Here is a 22558-nt window from a genome sequence, read left to right as displayed (position 1 = left end):
AAGGTAATGTGTAGCAATAACGTTTAAACTCAACGAAATTGTATATAAAATGGCATTGCACCTATATAATAAGTCTTAAAAGAACATCCTTCTTATAAATTGTAGCCAAGCCATAAATTATGGGTAAAAATAAAGCCGATAGAAGACTTTGCCGACTGTGATTACATAGGTCTGTCGCGGTTCAAAACATGTGTACTCAAAGGAGGTCCTATTACCGCTCAGCTGGACAAGAAAATCCCAAGTTGCCATGAAAGCGGAGAGCTAGTCCCCCGCACCTTTCTTTGTACGCCTTCATCGACTGCTTGATGTGGCTAACAAAACACTTGAAGCTGTGGTTCGTTTCTGCTTCTGCTACGACTTTCAATATCAAAGCGATTGCTCTATTTTTGCAAAAGAATTGACGACTGAAATTACAAAACTAGTCTACAGTGGAGAGTTAACTTCTATGGTTATTAGCACTGTGTTTGTTAACAATGATTTATTCTCTGTGACTACTGACTGGCAACACTCGTTTCATGCACTACTCACGCTACGCTGCTGTCGACTACGTTGTTTCAGTATGGTGTGTATTTTCCTTTCGTCATGCTTATAAAGTGACCTGGCATGAACACGAAACTTCATCAATACCTGCAGAATCAAGCAGATCTCTGAAGAAACTTCTATTAACAGGATGTGATTTAGGGACCCACTGACCTTTACTCATTTTTGAAAAGCAGTTGTCTAGCACCGAGAGCCAAGCAGTTTTCATTCATCTCCGAGATTGAGTTCAACGCCTGGACGGTCAACAACATGGCCATTCGCCTTGACGTCCCCAGCTGAGAGCTACGTTCTAACATCTAGGAAACAAGTTCGTTTCCTACTCATTGTTTGCTGCTTACAAGGAAATCTTTGTATTTTTAAAGCTTTTTTATAATAAACTGTGGAAGCAGTTTCTCTAACCTTTCATCCCTGTCCTCAGCTTCTGCTATGATTCATGTCTACAAAGTCTACACGTGCTTCTTCTAAGTTTGTGATGAAATGAAATCTTTAAGTTTAACGTCCCACGATTATGCCGATTAGGCTAAAGGAGACGGTGAAGATGAGAAATGAATGAAATGGTGGAATGAAGAAAGTGGGAGGAAACGGGAAAACCCCGAGAAAACCCACAAGCACGGTTTGTTCAACACAAAGTCCACACGGTGCGAGCTGGGATCGAACCAGGTACCCCAAGCACTGGAGGTGAACGCTCTACCACTGACCCCCCCCCCCCCCGTGTGCTTCTTTTAAGTTTGTGACGAGATTAGGCGCTTTCTCAATGAATTTGGCCCTCGCAGTCATACTGTATGTCAACATCCAATGTTCTCTTTCGATCGTTTACCTATTACTCGTCGCAGCGACAAAGAAGTATTGATAGATGTAAACAAGAACTTTGACATCCGTGTGTTCTTCCTCCTGGATTCTGGAATGCGACATTTATCAACGCTAGCAGCTTGGTTCCTAAGCATGGGCCCTTTGTGTTGGGTCAGCTGAAGAATGCAATAAGGACTTTGTCTTCTTCAATTTGGGGCTATTTGCCATCTTTGTGTGACGTAGGTCTACATGGGGTTTTCTTCCGTCTTACGCCTATGATGTCAGAGGTACAGTCGGATTAAAAGCAATTGAGAGAACATGATCTTGGTTATTTGCGATTCAGATTTGGTCATTCTGCTTCGATGAACGCCATTTGATCGGAAGAACTTTCGAAGGACGCCTAGCTCTTCGAGGCCTTTGGATTTCGACATTGTTCAGCAGCTCCAGCTAGAGAAGGGGGGGGGGGGAGGCATGGAAGAACCATCTTGGTGAGACTGTTCTTAAGTTAAATTGCTGTTCTCAGCTCTACCATCTTTAGCCCTACCAACATCCCAATTGCTATCATTAGTTTTTATTTGAAACGCAAACTTGTCAATTTTATAGTATCATCATTTCCTTTAATACTATCCCTTTTGAGCGATGTTACGAGTAGTAACACTTATTTTTAGTACTGTGTTTCTGAATCAGTCTCCCGTCTACAGACATTACGTAAATAAAAAACATCTTTAGTTCGGTAACATTTTATTGTTGAAATAATCAAGCCAGTAATTCCAGCTGTTTATTTTTTTAAAAATATACATGCTACAGTGTAACAGAAGTCAACATATAACATTTTATTTACATAATAAATTATTACACATACATAGGATGCAAAATTTAAATTCTTGGCAAGTTATGTACATGAACACAATGAAATAAAAATTAATACTGGAAAGTCAGCACAAAATCCCAAAGCAAATGAACGTTAAACGAATTTTGTCAATTTTGGGATACTGCTTCTTTCTTTTTGCTTTTCTCATTTTCCCAGTGCATTCCCAGTATCCATTGCAATTCGTTACACTTCCGACAACTCTCAAAACACGAATTTTGAGCAAACATCTTTCACTATTGTCCATGAATGGTCAAGATTTGTACTTACGAATGTCACATTGGTGGGTAGACGACACAGCGCACACAGTAAAATATTTATTAGCAGAGATCTGAAAAGAAAAAAAAAAATTGAGGTGATATTAGCATACTATGAGAAATAAAAAGATGCTTCATTTGATTAAAGTTTGGCATCCCGTTCAATGCTGAGATCATATGGGACGTGGACCTAAGGCTTAATTTAGAATCCGAACCACCGGAGTTTCCGCCGGGAATCGGACCAGAGTTTCTCGAGCCGAAAACGCGTATACTAACCATATAGCCATAAGGGAGACAAGTAAAGAATACATTGGAATAACTGACAAATCTGATGATCTATGATTAGCTTTCAATGTGGGAGACCCTGATTCGACTCCCGGCAGAAGCTCATATCTCACGTTTAACTGGAGTTCTACGTCTCACATAGATCGAAAGAAAGTCTGGTAGACTGGATAAGACTGACCTTGGCACCATGATGGTCTAGTGGCTAGCGTGTGTACCTTTGGTACAAGTGGTCCTGGGTTCGATTCCTGGTGCGACAGTTTAAAAAATAATTTCACGATCATTCACTTTCATTAATCACCTACCCCCTTTAGCCTAAAGGGCATATAATCGTGGGACGGTAGACTAAAAAGTCATTTCATAAGTATTTAGTAGAAAATACGAAACTATATCTATAAAGGAGAAAACTGTAATAAATCAATAGACCAAGGGATGAGTAATTAGAAATCTCATGTTAAGCTGATCAATACGTTATGGAACTTCCACAACTTTCACTAACACTTTACCTTGGTTTAATACAATCTTATATATTTTCTTACATAAATAATCCAGCTATAGAGCGAAGGGAAAATACTGTGGCAGGGAACGACATCATTTAGTCAAAGGGGGAGGTTATTCACTATTTTATTTCCTTCTTCAACAAATGTGATATTTGTGTATCCTAATATGGTAATTACTCACTTTTCGATATTCTGCTGAAAGGGTGGGTGGGGTTAAACCCGAACTCCCCCTTTGAGTACCTCACTAGTGAGGGTTATCTTGCAGGATGCTCTATGCACTCGTCAACTGCAGAGATTGAAGCGTCGATAGTGGGTTACTAATAGGTCCACTTTTTAATAAATTCAGTGTTGCAGGACACTGAACACAAACACCAAACTATTACATATTTTCTCGTACTTGTCTTTAAGGTTGGTTTAAAGGGACAAGTTTTGCCGATGGACGGCACTACAGTCTTCGTATCTCTCCCATGTATTTTTTACTTTTCACGAAAATTCACTATTTCTCTTACCAATTTGAACCTACAGACTTCAAATTTTTAGCAAAGGAACTTCATAATCTATCGAAGGCAATAATCCGTGCCGACTTTTTTAATTTAGAATTTTCTTCATTGTTGAAATGGCTTAATTTTAAAATAATTATCAAAACCTTTAACAATAGAACTGTTTTAACAATGAAGAATCTTCTAAATAAAAAATCGGCACGGATTGTTCCCTTTAATAGGTTATGAAGTTCTTCTCTGAAAATTTGAAGTCTCTAGGTTGAAATTTGTAAGAGAAATTGTAAATTTTCGTGAAATGTAAAAAATACATGAGAGAGATACGAAGACTGTAGTGATATCTATCGGCAATACTTGTCCCTTTACACGAACCTTAATGCCATGATTCTTTTACCCTGAACAAACGTCCACTACCAATCTGCAAACCTTACATAAGATGACCATAATAAACAAATCGTAGGAAACAATTATTTTTTTTTTCATAAACACACACAAAACATGTAAAACGTCTTCCACTTTATATTGCAATAAACCGTATTTTTTTAACTTTAAAATTATCCTTAATTTCTTTCTCGTGTATTTCTGCAAGCAATAACGTTTCTAATCTATACGGAAGTAATTTGGAAAGCGTAAGGAAGAAAGAAATAATCTTTCAGTTTAACGTCCCACGATTATACTCATTTTAGGCTAAGGGAGACAATCATTAAAAAGTGAGTGAGTGATGGAAGAATTGGTGGAATGAGAAAGTGGGAGAACGCCGAGAAAACGCACAGACAAGATGTTGTCCACTTAACTAACTTGGCAAGGGATCGAACCAGGGACACTACGCACCAAAGGTAAGCGCTCTACCACTGAGCCACCGTGCCACGTATAACAGATAAAGAGGAACTGTATCCAATATTAAAGGAAAACCTGCCAATGATGTAGAAGTAAATTCTCCTGGTGACTTGGTATTTACATTTGCCTACGGCACCACCATGTTATATACAAAGCTAATTATTCATTTGATTACAGAATTACATTCAGACGAAGTACAATAACATATTCCATGTTTCCAGTTAATCTTTTTAACTTCATCATCCGAATTAAGCATTCTCGGAAAGACAAGAAAGATCAATAAGGAATGAAATTATCAGAAATACACTTAACCAAAGCAGTACTCAAGAAGGAGTAAAAAAAATTTACGTATGTTGATATGGACATATTAAAGGAAAAACATGTATCTAACAAATTCCGACATACTAAAAATGACAGAAACGGTCACAAAGATGATCATAATTATTCTTGGAACAGCAGAGCCACATTTGTAAAGTACAATGATAAACATTTGTATTGCAGTAATTAAGTCTACAGGGTGAGACAGTCAGTTTAACCAAATAATAATATTTATATATGTGATGCAATTATACTTCGTGTTAAGTAATACGTTTGAGCGATAGGGTTGGTCACACTGTCGTGTGGCTTTGACAACAAGACTCAGCTTGTCGGACAGTGTAGAGTGCGTTACATGACTTCTGCAATTAAATTAGAATTTTGTGTATGAGTTAACTGACTGGTACGCATCCTGTACATCGCTCAGTCTTTTAACAACTCGAATGGGGAAAAGTAATTTAGCATTCGTAAAACAAACTAGAAAAATTGCTCCTTTTGATTTACCTTCGCAATACTATAACGTTTTAAAATAAAGCAGACATATGACTAATGTTAATGAATGGTTTCGAAACAACTGATGGAATGAATATGGGAGGAAACGAGAGACAAGATTGCCAAAACTTACGAATACAGTGTTATCAGGCACAAATTCCTTGCCTGGGCTCGAATCAGGGCCCTCCTATACCAGAGGTGAGAGCTCTACCAGAGCCATGGTGCTTCCTTCAACATTCATATGCAATCCTCGTCGCCAGTGGCGTATTTAAGGGGCACAACTCCACCCCAAATAAATTTGTTAGTTTTTCGTATTCCACGTACAACAATAATCCTTCTTACCACTTCTAAGAATTTCATTGACTTACCATTTTCTTATGCTCTTTGTTCAGAAATACTACTGAATTTGTCAAATTTCATTCCATATAAGAACTGCGTTCTTTTTTCTTTCTTTCGTCCATTCTACTCTTGTTTCTTTTTCTTAGTTGTTACTTTCTTTCGTTTCTCCTTTCATATTGTTAGTTGTGATTCAAGTTGGCCGTCGTCAGTAACACCAAAACTAAGAGGAGCTGATAAGCGAAACTGGTGTTCCACACCAACGTGCACGTATATCAACATAACGGGACTTTTGTTATTATAGCAAAGCAATGTTTACAGTGTTTAGTTATAAAGGAAGATAAATGTTTGAATTAAAGAAAATCAAGAGAGGGGGTGGGATAAATAGCCCGGTAAATTAGGTAGGTAAAGAGGACGTTTCCTTTTTCTTCTATGAATAGAATAATAGGTTAAATCCACTACTAAATTTTTGTGTATCATATCACATAAGATTCACCAGCCTTCAACCCTTGCCATTAAAACTTGAATCAGTATATTTCAGCTTCAACTTGTCTCAACATTTTCTTTCAGGCAAAAACGTACACAGATAAAACTGAATTATTTCCATTTTTTACAAAAATGAAATCAGTTAAGTTGAAATGAGATTACAAATACTCAACGTGTCTGTGTGTGCAGGAGCGTCATTTCAGATTTGCCTGGGGAGGGGGCGGGTAAGATCCTCTACTAACATATAAGTTTCACGTTTTTTCCTAGTATATTAGTAGAGAATCGATTAAAATATATTTAATTCTCAAACTCAGGTCAGGAGCAATTGTCATCCCTGTTTCCCTGTGTGTTGTGCATGTCCCCCCCCGAAAGAATATCCTAAATACGCCACTGCTTGCTACTATACGAACAGTCACTGCAAGAGATTTACAACAACCATAAAACTACGCATTTTCTGAAGGGTTATCATTTCCGTTTTACGCAGACCGTATTTCTTTGAGTACAGACGGATGACATACCTACCTATCCACTGACGTCAACTGGCGAATCTCGTTCGTATGTCATTTCCATATCTAATTCTTCATCGTCCTCATCATCATGGCTATCAGTATCATCATCATCGTTGTCGTCCTCTTCCTCATCTTCTTCGTCATCCTCCACAGGCTGAAAATAATAATATTTTATTTGGGATACTATAGTTACAAACACTTTCAGAGTATAGAGATAGGAAAATGTTCGCTTCCTTATTTACACTTTTCGAATATAATAATAATAATAATAATAATAATAATAATAATAATAATAATAATAATAATAATAATAATAATAATAATAATAATAATAATAAAGACATACAGGTAAATAATTTATTTTATTATATGCATTCATAACAACCTATCTAAAATAGACCTATGGTAATTGTTATGTTTATCGTAAAACAAGGAACCTTTATTAAAATATTTCCAAATAGATATGCTCTGGACAATTTCCTGTTTTCAACTAATGTTTGGTCATTTATCACGCGCCTATTTTTCAATAAATAAATTTGTTTAAAATAGCTGTCCTTCGCTCACACGTAAAAGTGGTAAAATCGTATCTACTGTTCAGACGTAAGTATTTAACGGAATCTCTTCCGAAATTGCTCTTTTGAGAATGTGCTTTCGCTACAAAATCGTATACTACAGATACAAATTCTACGAATAATAACAACAATTCTAAATTTTAAATTGGAAATTTGAGGGACCATTTTACCAATGAAAGAAATCTTTGTTTCTCTTATTTAACCAACTTCCAGGTACAGCCTGTGAGTTCCCTGGCAGAATTGAGAACTTAAAAAGTCAGGATGGTGCCGGATTGAAACCTGAGACCTTTTGACTACAAGTACGTTGACCACTAGCCTATACCCGTAGTTTTAACATCCCACGCTTTTACTCTGTAGGCTCGATGAAATCTCTGGTTTAAGTTCCCACGTTATTTACCAAGGTTAAGAGAGACGATGACGATAATGAATGAAACAATAAAGAAAGCGAGAGAACCCCCAGAACTCACGCACACGGTGTTTATCCACTACACTACAAAGTCCACTTGGCACGAGCTGGAATCGAACTAGGGATTCCACGGAGCAGAGGTGGGCACTTCATCACTGAGCCACCGAGGTCCTTCTATAAGCTAAAGGAGACATATAAAGAAAATTGGTGGACTGAAGCGAGTAATTATAGTAGGAAAATCTCTAAATTGGTGGTTCGGAAAACCTGTAAAGGAGTTCTGGACTGTATCTTAAGTTTAAGCTTTCTCCCCGGAACCATCTATATTTTGCTTTTGACTGGACAGTAATTAAACGCGTATTTGCTCTAGTCTTTGTGTAGTAATTCAAATCTTGCTGTATTATAACAGTGAAGTAACTAGTAGCTTGGCTACGTTATGTTAATTTCTGCGATGTTCATTGATATTGTGTAAATTCTTCTTCTTTATAAAATTTACGGATTCCAGAACCGACTGAAGCATTTTTTTTTTTTTTTTTTTTTGTATGCTTGACACAAAACGAAAGCTAAAATTCTTGAGAGGTGCTTATAAATAAATAAATAAAATTAGACGAGGATGCATTTTATCGCAAATATATGAGGAGAAAGCAGTAGGAAGGTCTCCTTGTAGAAATGGGGGCGTACAAGGAACCTGTCCTTTCCAAAATTTGATGTTGTTCTTCATATACAAGTCAGTATCGCACCAGTATTTTCAAAATGACCAGGCTTGATTCTTATCTGTGGTGGAACATATAAAAAGTTGTTAAAAATCCATAAAATAATGAAACAAAATTTACCACCGAAATTTAGTACAAGGAGAATTATCAATTTCTTAATGAGTTAATTTGCTTTTGAGTTTAACGCCCCTTCCAGCAGCGAGGCTATATGAGACAAAACCTATGATTAATGTGGAATCCGGAGCTCCCACCGGGAACCGAACCGAACCTACATCAAGTTCTTAAAATTTGAATGAATGAAACAAATGATTTTATCACTCCCGCTGTCAACGAAAGTGCAAGTTTCCAAATGTCCATTTTCGGTTCCAAACAATATGTCCTTGCAGGTAAAAGAAAGAAGCATGGGCATGTTCTGTTTCACTTTATTTTTATGTAAATACATTTTTTCACTGCCTTTTTCTTAAATTCACGTATTCTTTAAAAGCTTCTCCTTTCTAGAATTTACACAAAAAGTACAATTCTCTTACTGATTTTATCATTTTACGTCAGCGCAGATTGTATAACGTATAACGAAACTGAAATATACTCTACGTCTTAATGCAATGAACTGTATTTCAGACTTATGTTTCGGCATCGTCAAGTCACGATGCCATTTTCTGGGCCGAGTAAAGTAGAAGCTAACCAAGTTGTTACGTAGAATTGACATTTCTATTTTCTTGTTACTTGAACAATGTTCAGTCAAGAATAGCTATGGAAGCACTAAAAATACCTATTTCTGGCCTATAACCATCAACTTCAACATAAATACGAAAAATAACAATAAAATGTGTATGATAATAAGGGTGCACCACATTAAATTTCACATCATATTTGTGTTGAATTTTACAATTAGGAAAGCAGCACCTTGACCAGAGAATATGACAGCCGAATTGAGGTCTAGTAGGGGCGGGGAGGCAATGCAATAAAGATTCATACTGCTTATTAACTCGAGAACATACTACACAAAAGACTCAACAACGTTCTGATTGAGACACGCGTCCCATGCACTCAAGGTACTCTCTCCACATTCTTTCCTACATCCTTTTATCTTGGCTTGACTATTTTTTTAGTTTCATAAAAAAAAAAAAATTAAAAAATTATGATTTGATTGAATTTTTATTTCTCATATAGCTTGTTAAACGAGAACTGTTAACTACTTAAATTATCATAGCTACTACTCTGACTTTTGTTACTACCACTATTTTTTTACTGTATTGCGCAACTAGATGATGATACGGATGATGATGTCACCTTTCCATACTACCATGGACAAGCAGTTGCTTGAAGGGGCCAGTCCTCTGTACTAGGTTAGACCTATACCCGTTCACAGAACAAGCCCTTCGTGTACATGCCATTCCAGTGCAATATGGAGTGGAAGACTCAAATACGAGCCTGGATTCGAACTTGGTACAAAGCCTTGACTTAACCTCGGTCGCTGACTCTCACGGCTCGTATGCATGCCTCAGACCTTTGACTGCAGTTTGATAACCCAATCAAGTGCCAGGCATGAACACGAAAGGCGAGCACTTCAACTTCCTAGGTTAGGTAAGTGCTCAATGAAAAATAAAGATTAAAAAAAATCTAATGAATTTCTAGTCCAAATGTTTCTAAAATTTTAGTTCCTAGAACGTGGCACCTCGGAAGCAGTCACAACTTCACATCATAAAATTAACTTTGTTTACATACGCTCACTCTTTCTCTAGTATAATCTCTTGCACTTCGGAGATTTTAGTCCTCACACTTAGAAGCTAATATAGATATATTAACATTTTCTAGAATCTGTTTATTTAAAAAAATGAAATCTTTAAGTTTTACGTCCCACGGTTATGCCGGTTAGGCTAAAGGAGACGGTGATAATGAGAGATGAGTGAAAATGGTGGAATGAAGAAAGTGGGAGGAAACGGGAGAGCCCCGAGAAAACCCACGAGCACGGTGTTTGTCCACCACAAAGTCCACACGGCGCGAGCTGGGATCGAACCAGTGACCCCAAGCACCGGAGGTGAACGCTCTACCACTGAGCCACCGCGCCCCCTCTGTTTATTTAATTTTGAAAATGAGACTCAGTATTCATTAGATAATTTATTGTAAGAAAACTATGTAAACAGCGTATGACATCAGCATCTGTATCTACTAATGAACGGTTCCAATTAGAAATTTGATTTACTGAAACTTCTGAAATTATTATTTTCCAAATACTACCTTGTAATAACTCATCAGTCCCTAAAATACAATTATTCTCTTTTTCTTATTAGTTTTCACAGAAATTACAGCTTACACAAGTCATAGCACACAAATTATCTTCTCAAGTACAACGACTTCCTATCAATAAGAGGTTTTAATGCAGATGAATAGTACATTGTCAGTGTCTGTATTTACGTCCCACTTGTCATGCAATATTCATGTTATTTACCTAAACACAAGTACACTTATCACTTTTGGGACCAACTAATATACTAAATCTTAAATCTAATATATATATATATAAGTATACACTAATAAAACATGCGAAAACAAATATGCACTGACGTTCACACTACTACTAAATTATTCTTCACGTATTTCACGTGTATATTTTCCTCCACGAAGCATTTACCAAAATAAAGAATATCAGAATTGCTAATGCAGTAAACTGTTTTTTATACTGTACGAAAACAATATCCTACTCAATACTTATTTCACTATAAAAAAAATTTCTCTCTCTTTTACTTAAAAATAATAATAATAATAATAATAATAATAATGATGAAACGCAGCATGATTTTCGCCAAGTCCCAACCAAGGAGACAATGGGCTGTTTACATTGTGAAAACTACTTTATATCCAGGTACTACATTTTCTTTTCCAATTATAAATAAAACAGCCAGTTAGTCACCTCAGTAACAAACGAATAACGATGCTGCGGACTTCCAGTGACAAACCAAACGAATCGAAACAAAACTTCTACATTGCGTTAAAAAAAAAAAAATACTAGTCATCATCATCGAGGAAGTCGATAAGACTGAAAATATATTCAATTTTATTTGGCAATATCAATTTCTATAAGACAAAATTTTACTTTCTAGAGGATAGCACGTGCTACATTATAGAATATTATGACAGGCGAATGTTAATGTGTTACGAACCCATTCCCCCTCCCAACAGGAAAATTTGTATGTCACGACTATATGATAAAAATCAGCAAACGCTGGTTCCGACAGGGAACGGACACCTACACGACTATCGTGCACGTGTTCTGAATTTCAACGGAGAAGTACATGTTATTGTTATTGCCAAATAAAATTGAATACATTTTCAATCTTATCGACGTCCTTGATGGTGTCTTCTAGTTTTTTTTTTTTTTTTTTTTTTTTTTTTCACAGTTTACCTAAAAGATGAACTTACTTGCTTTTCTGATGGGTAGCTATATACCAAGATACTTTCTGTAACAAATTACAAACCTCTTTTACCAGTATCCTGTTGTGATTCACTGTCCTTAACGAATTGTAAACCTCCTTTGCCAATCATCATGTTGCGACTCACTGATTTTTAACAAGCTGACAAATATCTGCAAGTATATTCCGGATACCATGCAAAAAAGTTTTGCAAATTGTTCTTGAATTGAAGATTGGTATCCACTGTCATTATTGTATCCTGACCAACACAAATATGGCGTCAAGCATGGTTTTATACTTTGAAATTGAACGACGACTGCTGTGTGATGTTTTCAGTCCTTTCTAAGAGTCTAAGCAATTCGCGCAAATCTCAACACAACGCAACGCATTCGTCCAGTCTTTTCAAACAAACGTTCATATAGTAGCGTTTTCCCTAGAGCTCAAACGAAATTTCTTAAATTTTGACAGATCAACATGTTACAGCTTCTTCTTGTTTGACGGGCAGTTGTAATAATGTGTCTCCTAACCAGAGAACTATGGGTAAGTATTTACGAATCAGAGGAATCCACCTCTGTTTGAAGATTCCTAACTTCCAATCGAAAGGATCCACCTGTCTGAACCCTTCTAAGAAATAATTGATGATTGGATGGATATGTTATAAAGGAAATATAGTATGAAGATAAAAAAAAGAAGCCAAGATGCCGATTTTTTTTTTTTTTTTTTTTTAATGAAAATAAAATTATTTGCTGTCTCAACTCGAAAATCTACAATTTACTTTCAGATTAGTATAGAGTGGAAGATCCTACTTCGAAATACATTTTGGGAACAAAATACGTCTGAACAAACTCCTATCTAACTGCATATACCTGATGAAACACTTTACTATTAAAAAACTAACTACCTAACATTCAAGAATACACCACAAACCAAAATTAATGTATAAAATTACAGAAAAAAAATATTAAACATAAACAACAAACCTATACTATACACTTAATGAGTATTAAATAACCAAAACACAAGAAACCTACCTTAAAATTCGTCTACAGTAAAATTCCAATTCTTAGTCTAAATTACAGTAAACATCCGATTGTTATTGCCAATCGGAAGGTAATAATCTTGTCTCTGGTCAATGTCCAGCCAGCATTATAGACCAGAAATACAAGGGTCGTTCAAGGTTGACCAGGATTTTCGTACATAAATAATCGATGAATAGCCGGATCATGATGAAACTTGCGGATGACGTAATATATTCCTTCTCCAAACTAGCGCCCAGCATGACGTATTTAGCGTATGCGCAGCAGCTGCAGCGAACATGGCGGCAAGCAGTGTGTCTCTGGAGCAGCGGTGTGTAATCAAATTTCATGTGAAGAAGTTAAACCAGCTGACATTTTCAGAAGATAGCAAGGACAGTATGGTGAACAAACGATGTCACGGATAAGAGTGTACGAATGGTGTGAACAGTTTCGTGAAGGACGGGAGCTGGTGACAAATGAAGCGCATGGACACATTCGCCTGACTGCAGTCACACCGGTGAATATCGCACATGTTGAGTAAATGATTCTTGATAACCGGCGAGTAACAGTGCGGGATATTGCTGCCGAGGTGAATATCCGTGTGAGAGTGTTGAGACAATCATTCACGACCACTTACGCTTCCGCAAAATCTGTGCAAGATGGGTTTCCTACCAGTTGACATTTGATCAGAAGGGGACACGAATGACAGTTTGTGAACAGCTTCTGAATCGGTTTCAAGCCGAAGGTGATGCCCCCAGTGATTACCATTTGTTTGCACCTCTTAAAGACCATCTGGGAGGGAAGAAATTCACGACAGATGAAACAATGCGGAACGATGTCCTCCAGTGGCTACGACAACAACCAAGTTCTTTCTACGCGAAAGGAGTCAGAGAGCTGCCACAACAATGGCAACGATGTCTCGACGCGCACGGACAAAACTTTGAAAAACTGACAGTTTGGTGCTTCTTGTGCTATCGGTTCCCTCTAAAGAAATAAAAGTCCCGGTCAACTTTGAACGACCCTTGTAGGACTCATTATTATTATTATTATTTTTTTTTTTTTAAGCTGTTATTGACATGGTTAGAGTAAGAAGAAAATACGAACATGATTCCACGCAGCATTTAATTGGTCCACAGGATGGTACCACGAGTTGGTGATGCCAAAACATAACCCATTCAAAGGTAAAGTAAATTTTATTTTGTTTAAAGTACTTCATGATTGACCCATCTATTGTAAACTAGTTGAATATACCCATGCTTCGCATGGGGGCTGTATTTGTAAGTCAACGCCTGTGGAAGTATCACCATTGATCTCAGCGACCGCGAAAACTATGGATTTGATAGTAATATCGGTCATTTTGGGCTATTTTTTCCGTTTCGGTATCCCCCCCTCCACTGACTCCCGGCCCGCATTCAACTGTAACTAAATTTGCAAGTCATCGCTAATGAAAGTGCCACCATTGATTTCAGCGACCGCAAAAACTATGGATTTGACAATAATATCGATCATTTTTGATTACTTTTAATTTCTCGGTATCCCCCCCTTCCCCCGGTGACCCCAGATCCGAATAGCGTGAACTTGGAAGTTAATGCGATCGGAGTTTCACCATTGATTTCAGCGACCGCGAAAACTATGAATTCGACACTAATATCGGTCATTTTCTACTACTTTTACATGTTCCGGTAAACGCCTCCCTGGTTCAAATTTTGAAAAAACGTTTAACTCTGGTCTGGAGCCTGGACAACGGTATTCGTGACTGAAATTTGGTATCTCGGTCAATTTGTCTGGTTCCCAAGGCGGTTCCGGTAAACGCACCCCCCTTAGACCCCCCTGGTTCGAAATTTAAAAAAAAAAGGCTTCGTCTTGATCTGGGGCCTGGGCCAAGGTACCCCTGACCAAAATTTGATAACTCTCGGTCCACTCGTCTGGTCCCCAGGCCGCACACAGACAGACAGACAAACACACAAACAAACTCTTTATTTTATTTATATTAGATTAGATTCCATATACAGCACATTTCTTTGGAACCTACCGGAAACGAATACCGACCCACAGGAAACAAATGATGAAGTATTGATGCAAATAAGTTATATTTTACCCATTCATTGTTAAGTCTCATACATAGCACGTTTCTGTTGAACCCATAGAAACAAACGATGTCGGAAAAAAAAAATACTGACAAAAAATACGTCATACTTGCTGATCGTTTCGGCCAGAACATACGAAACAATTTGCTACAGAGATGCTACCTACCTCAGATGCAGTTTTTCCAATGGGAAGCAAGTCTCTGTTCTTCTGTATGATATTACTCAGCTGCAACAAGAAAGACGAAATAGTGTATTAACTACATAATAAGGAGTGTATCTGAAATACCTGTCAGAATATACAGAATACATTCATTATGTTATGCAAAAATCTTGAAATATGTGGAACATTTTATGAGGTTTAAAAACAACCAACTTTAAGAGTACTATCGTAGCTGTTACTACATCGCCACGGGAACTGGAAGACCAGGGTTTTATTCTCGACCCAGTCGTCCATTTTTCACTATTAATAACTCAGTTCGCACTCCAAAACTTTCGAGTGAAATCTAGTAATTCACCAACAAGACTTAAATCAAAAAAACTTACTTATATAGGTGTCGTAACTGTAACTAAAGCAATAAGGTTGGAATAATAAGAACGTGAATGTATCTAACACCCTCTTCGTAAGAGAAATACTCATGAACACCTCACGTGTACTTTCTTACTGTATTATAATGCCCGATGACAATGCATTTAAAAAGATTAAAGGGTCCTTTTTCTTGAAAACTTACAAGTAAGATAAAAATGTTAATTCCTAAGGGAAGCCTAATGTTTAGGGAAGTGATTTATGTAATTATAACACAAAACTAACTCGTAGTGACACCTAGTGCAGCACAGGTTGCTTCAATTCTATGCACTTTCATTTATTTATGGTTACCCACCGTCGCTCACGCGCCTGCTCCCAAGAATGCTTCTGTTCTGAACAGCGATTTTCCTTTTCTTTTTTATTTAATTTTAATGTTTTAAGTCATGCTTATTAGGTTAAACAGAAGGATGATTAATGAACGTGAATGATTATGAAATTAATTTTTTTGTATTCTCTCATTGGGAATCCAGGGTGTCTACAAGTTTCGAGAATCCATATTTCTTGACGATTTTACAAATTTTACAATTTTTTTTTTAAAGTCCCTACCAATGGCCGTTTAAGACAAAAGCTAAAGGTATTTTACACTTTCGTCTTAACAACTTGTAATTAATAAAGACTGCACATCTAATTTACCTAATTATATCACCTCAGTGTTATCTCTTAGAATACACTTTAACTTTCACACTGAATGGGGTATGGCTTTGGCTTTATTTATTACTGTGTTATAATTAATATACTTTCTCTGTGAATACACTACTACTAAATGACAGAGATTACACGTGATTTATGACATTCTAATAAGTACAAATATTCACTACCGTGACACAAAAAAAAGTCAGTCACCACAACACAAATGGTAAGTTGCACATTTGTACTTGCATCTTCATTTATCTCATAAACAGCTTGTTAAGTAACGAAAAAATACACATTACTAAGTAAAAATTAAAGCAGTAACAAATACAATATACTCATTTTCTTTTTTAGTCTTGTAATTCCCAGGGAGGGGGGGAGGCGGTGGGTTGTAATACTGCTACTTAGAGCTACTTTTAAGAGCTCCAAACTCTAGGATGGGTTTTATTTATATATAAAATTAAAAAAAAAAAGTGTCTTCTTCTGGGAGGAGGAGGGGCATCACCTCCCCTGGATCCGCCACTGGTAATTCTTCTGTCCAAAGAATCAACTTCTTCATGTGTTTGCTGCATAAGTTTCTTCTCCTCCATTTCTAAAAGACTTAATTCTTGTGCAGCCTTTATCTTACTTTTAGCCACTTCCTTTTCTTTGCTTTTCTTATCCTTTATAGCTTTCTGTCTTCCAGATGACGAGTTTCTAACTGCCAAAATCATTGCTTCTCTTATCTCAACGTTAGAGATCATTCCAGCAGCTGTAACTGTTCCGTACACACAAAACGACTCTTTTGTCAAGTTTTTTTCACCAGACACTCTTTACTAACTTAGAAACCTCTTTCCACAGCAGCACTGCCGTAAAACAAGGTCAGACACTGGTGAAAAAACTTAGTTGTCGAAACACTATTCACACCTATGTCACGAAGAACGTTAGAAAGAAACACATCCAGTTTGTGTGTCTTCCTATCAAATGATTTAACTACTTTCTTAAAACACGGGAAATCGCAAAGTTGAAGGTAGTCCCGTTTCACAAAATCGGCCATTAATGGAGATACATGCTCCTTAGATACAAACTCTTCAAAGGCAAGGATTATACGAGACACTAGTAATGAGCTATTCGCCATTAAATCTGGTGAAAGACAACAGAGGGTCCTTTAACAATTCTGCAGGCCAATGGGCACTTTTCAACCAGTTTCTTGAACAGAGTGATCAAAAATACTCTGCACTGGTTCTGAAATGACAATGTCTCTAGATCTTTCAAACGTTTGCAAACAACAGAAGCATCAAAACCAACATTTAAATCCTGAGTCGTCTTGATATTGGACAAATTTGTCAATTTGACGAATCGTAGTGAGCTTTCTGGTGGTTGTTTATTCCATTTATGACATTTTTGTGAATGAATCTGGTTGCAATACTGCACAGCAGACTTTAATATCCATCAGTATTTCGGCTAAGCATTTTAATATCTCTCAGTATCTATGCTAAATCGCTTATGCTGTGTATCACCAAGTAGCTGATCATTATCAGGATATAAAACAAAAATTCTTGACCTACAGTGCAGGGTTGGCTGGTTTAAACCAAGGTTTAAACCAGCTGGTTTTTTTAAAAATACCAACTGGTTTAAACCAAAAAACAAAAAATGTTCGTAAAAGTGTAAGTGTTTGTAAAATCTTGATGAACACACATTTGTGGGTTATCACGTTTCACTCCCGTATATTATTCGTATTATATTCAGACCCAAATTCCCCATTCATTACTCAAAAAGATTATACTACAAAAGCAACTTCTTTTTACAAGTTTATTTTGTGATTTTTTTGTAGTTGTTATTATTGTTATGTAATTGCAATCGAAGAAAAATTCTAAATATTGTTTCGTTTCAATGTTTACTATTGATAAAATACATCGAAAATGGCGTATTTTTTTGTGTGTGTGTGTGGGGGGGGGGGGTCATACAAACCCCACGAGAGGCATTTAGTGAAATAAGTATCTTTGGTATCTATTTATGTATATATGAGTTTGAGCCAAAGTGGACTCAAATAATTCGTATCTTTATTCACTTTTCTTATTGATATGCAGATTAAGTCGGTGTATTTCTTTAATTTGGACCAATAAAAGTCGTTGTTAACTAACTTGAACTAAATTAGTTCTTCTGTACTCCGTAGTACTTTGAAATTGTTCAGATGTAATTCTGTGTAATGGTTTCACTTATGCAACTGTTTATCTTTTTATCCTTCTGAAATGACTCTTGATAGTTATATTAAGAAGTATGTAAAGATCAGTATAACGTATTTTTTTTTATCAGGATTCCTTCGTGAGTGAGTCGGCAGACGTATCGCATTTGTGGCCAATTAGTCCTGATTGAGTTCAAATGGAGGACAATTTCTCTCGGATGTAACTCGAGAAGCGGTTTTTATTCCGCTTTAAGCTTATGTGACCCCTTCCAGCATAACCCGGTTGTTGCATAATAACATCAAGGCGAAACAAACTTATTTCTGTCCATATATGATATGAATATATAGAGCAAATCATTTAAACCATAAAAACCTGGTTTAAACCAAAAAAACCTGGTTTAAACCAAAAAAAAACGGTTTTTTTGGTTTTTTTAATAAAAACCATGGTTTTTGCCAACCCTGCTACAGTGCCATTTCTTGACATTCCTGACCTAATGTTCGATTTTTTTACTTTTCCTTGATCTGTAGACACCCTAGAATCAAACCCGGAAAATGTAAAGGAACACACACTAGTCACTAGACCAGAGGCGATGGCTCTGAATCAGAATAGATACAAAGATAGCCCGCACTGGTTACTTAGCTTGCAGCGTTTTTTTTTTTTTTTCATTTCTGGGATTTTCTTTTGACACAATGAATAAATTTGTTTTTGAAGATTTCTTTTCGGTGGCTCGGGAGACTCACGGTGAATTCCGACGGAAATTCATCTGGTTCAGACCTCATGCCAAGCTTTAGGACCCGTCTCATATAACCTCACTGTTGAACGCGACGCTACATTCAAATCCAAACCAAATCTGGTGGCGTCCCTTACTCCCACTAGCCTTAAGTGAGCTATACGAGCATGCGTCAATAACAATAGAAGTGTTAAAAATGATATTACAATAGTATTTTCACGAAATGTGAATTTAGTTGATGATTACGTATAGTTAATGTGTACGCTAGTAATTTCAAAGCACCTCCCTATGAGCTTTTACCGGTCTGTGCAACCCAAGCCTTTATATATCTAAGTGGAAGCTGAATATTAATGTGCAAGCATTACGAGATGAGGTTTACAAAAAATACATTACATTTCAATCCACATTTTTAACTTGTGTAGAGAAAAGGGATGCAGATGACCCAATTCCAAATTTCACCCTTATTTTGCAGAAAGAACTACTTATTTTCCCTAAAGGGTTTTATTCCGTACGTAGGCCTATGAAACAAGTGCACAAAAATTGGAAAGGTTTTACTTCAACAGACGGTTCTACCAAATACAAAATTTACAGGTAGAATTAGGTATTTGTATGATCTTTCAGCAAACTGAAACGGAAGTAACTTAATCTAACATTAGCAATTAATAATGATACCTAACCTAATCTTAGTGAATGTAGGCTAACCAAAATAGAAAAAAAGTGAGAACATTTGAATTATTTCGGCCAGAATAGATAAAACCATCTGGGGAAGTAGTGCCACTGAAAATATTACAGGTTAACAGTAGTGAAACGGTTTCGGATATTACATTGTTTTTTGTGGTTCACCACGGAACTTTTAAATTCAACATTACTAACATCCTAGCTTATGCGCATACACACTATCGCTGATATGCCTGCTTCCTATCGTCGGGTCCACGCGCGGGCCGCCCACCTTCGTCAACGCGCTTAGATAAGTGGTTTGTACCACTAACCTACAACAGGTCGGTTGTTATGCTTTGCACTGTAATTTATACGACGTATGTTCGTACATACTATTTATATCCATATCGGTTAAGCTTGTATCCATTTATATCCATGATGAAAGGAAGTGCTATGTGAAAGCAGTGTCTGAAAACGCAAGTGTCGAAAAGCTTAATGACACACAATCCATTTGTTTCATACCATATAAAGTGATTTTCCGCAATTCTTATTTATGCGTACACCTACTGTCGCTGACGCATCTGCTCCTTACAGATGAATCCCTTTGCTGCCGCTCGGGCCCCTATGATGCGCTCCTGATCTGACTAGGTTAGATAGAATTCGTGCTTTTTAGTGACCACCTAGCATAAGTTTGTTTGTGGCTAATGCGGTGTAGTTCTTATGCTATACACGCACACACTGTATTTATACTTAATCCTCCTGAAGTACGTAAGTTCCCTCAGGGTTCTCCCGTTTCCTTCCACTTTCTTTATTCCACCATTTCACTTACTTCTCATCATCTCCTTTAGCCTGCACGGCATTATAGTGGGACGTAAAACTCAAAAATTTCAGTTCACTTCTCAGCCCTCGTGAAGTCAATCTGCACCTATTAATGGAGTTCCTCCTTTAAGAAATACTCTCTAAGGCAGTAAGAGTATATGTAATGCTGAAAGAAGTTCAATTATTGCGAATGTAAGTACTCGGCCGTTGAATTGCTAGCAAACATGAAAGAAATATTATCATATGCGTTTTATAACTTTTAATATCCTAGCAACCTGTCGTTGATGGGGACCGCATCTCGAAACGCCTATGAAAAAAGTTCATTCACGTAATACTTAGTAATTCCTGAGTAGTACGTAGTCTGGGCTGATATTTAGTATCTCCCCCAATCTTGCACATACTGTATAAGATTTACAGTGTGTTACTTACTTTACAAAATATAGCTGAGGTAGGGACAGCTCGCGAAGGGAGTTAGACGCCCCCAGGGCCCTTGTACTTCTGCCTTTATCACAACTTAGACAAAAACAAGTTACTAGTGGAAAGAAAAAATAATAAATGTTTGTGATAAACAGTGAACAGGGAAGGCCTGAAATGAAAGAGAGGGAATTGTAGGCAAGAGATAATAAAGTAAGTACAGAGAAGTATTAATACAACGTTGAAAACAAGGTTCATATGGATCTTATCCGGGGCCGACATCAGCGGAAGTGTAGCCTATATCTATCGCTAAAATCTGAGGAAAACTCCACTTATAAATTTTAAAAATACATGAACTAAGTAAATTTTAAAAATGCGTTATTCTTCATTCTTGCCAGACATTATTTGCGATGTTTTAATAATAACACAACAATAAGAGTGCACTATGTACAGTTCATAGGAACCAATATTAAACGAGCCCTGTGCGCCTTCTGAACCCCATTTGCTCGCTCAGCTGTTTTGTAAAATAACACTGCAGGTCTTATATTTGCAAAATTCAGGGAGAAACTGAAAGATATCCAAAATCACTTATTCTGCACAAAGTGTGGTGGTATGTCATGTACAAGTTTTAGTCGATAAGTAAATGAAAGTCGCTTTGTTACCCCATTTTCAAGTTCCTAGATCCTCAATGAATAATCCGTAAAAAACTGAACTTCGTGAGTCCTCGGAAAATGATAAGGACCTGTTGTATACTATATCCAAAAAATACGTAAATTGAAATGGTCTCAGTGTATTTTGATTTTCCAAACACTCTACACAAGTTCATAAACTTAACCATTCTCTTCAAACTACATCTAGATGTTTTAAGCTCCAATTAATAAACAGTTTGTTATTACTGACAGTATCTTACCCAAGTTTGATGTTCTTGTTCAAGTTGCTGTATTTCACTTTCATCGTCACAAGGTCTATCCACACTGAACCATAGTGGATCCGTTATCTTTGGAGTTAAACTTGGGAATAATGGTATATTAGCCATGCTCATCTCTATATTCTCTAGTTCTTGATTCCACTATATAACATAAAAATACTTATAAAAATATAAATTGTCCCAGATTTAAATTCGCCTCAAAATTGAAAATTTATCATATCAGCTGTTCTTCGACAGTGACAGTGAAGACGCAACATTGGATGTTTCAGACCTCTCAGAATTGTAACTGTTCTTATTGGGCCATTTTACGTAGTGGTTTGCGTGGACGAAACACAAACCCTGCTGTAATAGGTATACCAGTTATAATTTATTTTTGCCACTTTTGAGTTTCATTACGCTCCGCAAATTTTCCAAAGGATTGTAGGGAATAAGATCCTTTACTTATTAGCGTTTTGTATTGTTTATTTGTATATATATACACGTATATTAGTTAGGATTAAAGCAAAACAAAATTTGCGTTTTGATGTCATATAGTTCTTACATTATTACCTCAGTAACCTCAATTTTGTAGAGGTTTTGTATTGTAAAATTTGCGTTAATCAGAAAAACAGTTACAACTTTTTCATATTTTTTTTATGTTTTAATCCACAAACTTTGCGATGACCATTATGAAATATGCCACTGAAACGCAAATTTTGTATTTCGAAGTAATCTACCGTCCAC

At 36.7% G+C, this 22558-nt stretch overlaps 1 protein-coding gene across 2 annotated transcripts; it reads right to left on the bottom strand.

Moving 5' to 3' along the window:
- Positions 1–2053: 2053 nt before the first annotated feature.
- LOC145681266 (anaphase-promoting complex subunit 15) lies at positions 2054–22119 on the bottom strand. Of its 2 annotated transcripts, none has more exons than XM_081752847.1 (4): positions 21818–22119; positions 15076–15135; positions 6718–6862; positions 2054–2528 (listed from the first exon to the last, which is right to left on the bottom strand). In XM_081752847.1, exons 1-3 carry the CDS (start codon positions 21947–21949, stop codon positions 6722–6724), a joined length of 333 nt encoding a protein of 110 aa, XP_081608973.1. In that variant the 5' UTR covers positions 21950–22119; the 3' UTR covers positions 2054–2528; positions 6718–6721. The 2 variants fall into 2 exon arrangements, with proteins under 2 accessions (XP_081608973.1, XP_081608972.1); XM_081752846.1 differs by having other exon boundaries at positions 6722–6862; positions 21818–22113.
- Between the last annotated feature and the right edge of the window lie 439 nt (positions 22120–22558).

The sequence above is a fragment of the Thermobia domestica genome, chromosome 3 (genome assembly GCF_964235325.1).
Source record: "Thermobia domestica chromosome 3, izTheDome1.hap1.1, whole genome shotgun sequence".
NCBI classification, from domain to species: domain Eukaryota; kingdom Metazoa; phylum Arthropoda; class Insecta; order Zygentoma; family Lepismatidae; genus Thermobia; species Thermobia domestica.
This window is presented reverse-complemented; position numbering and strand designations above follow the sequence as displayed.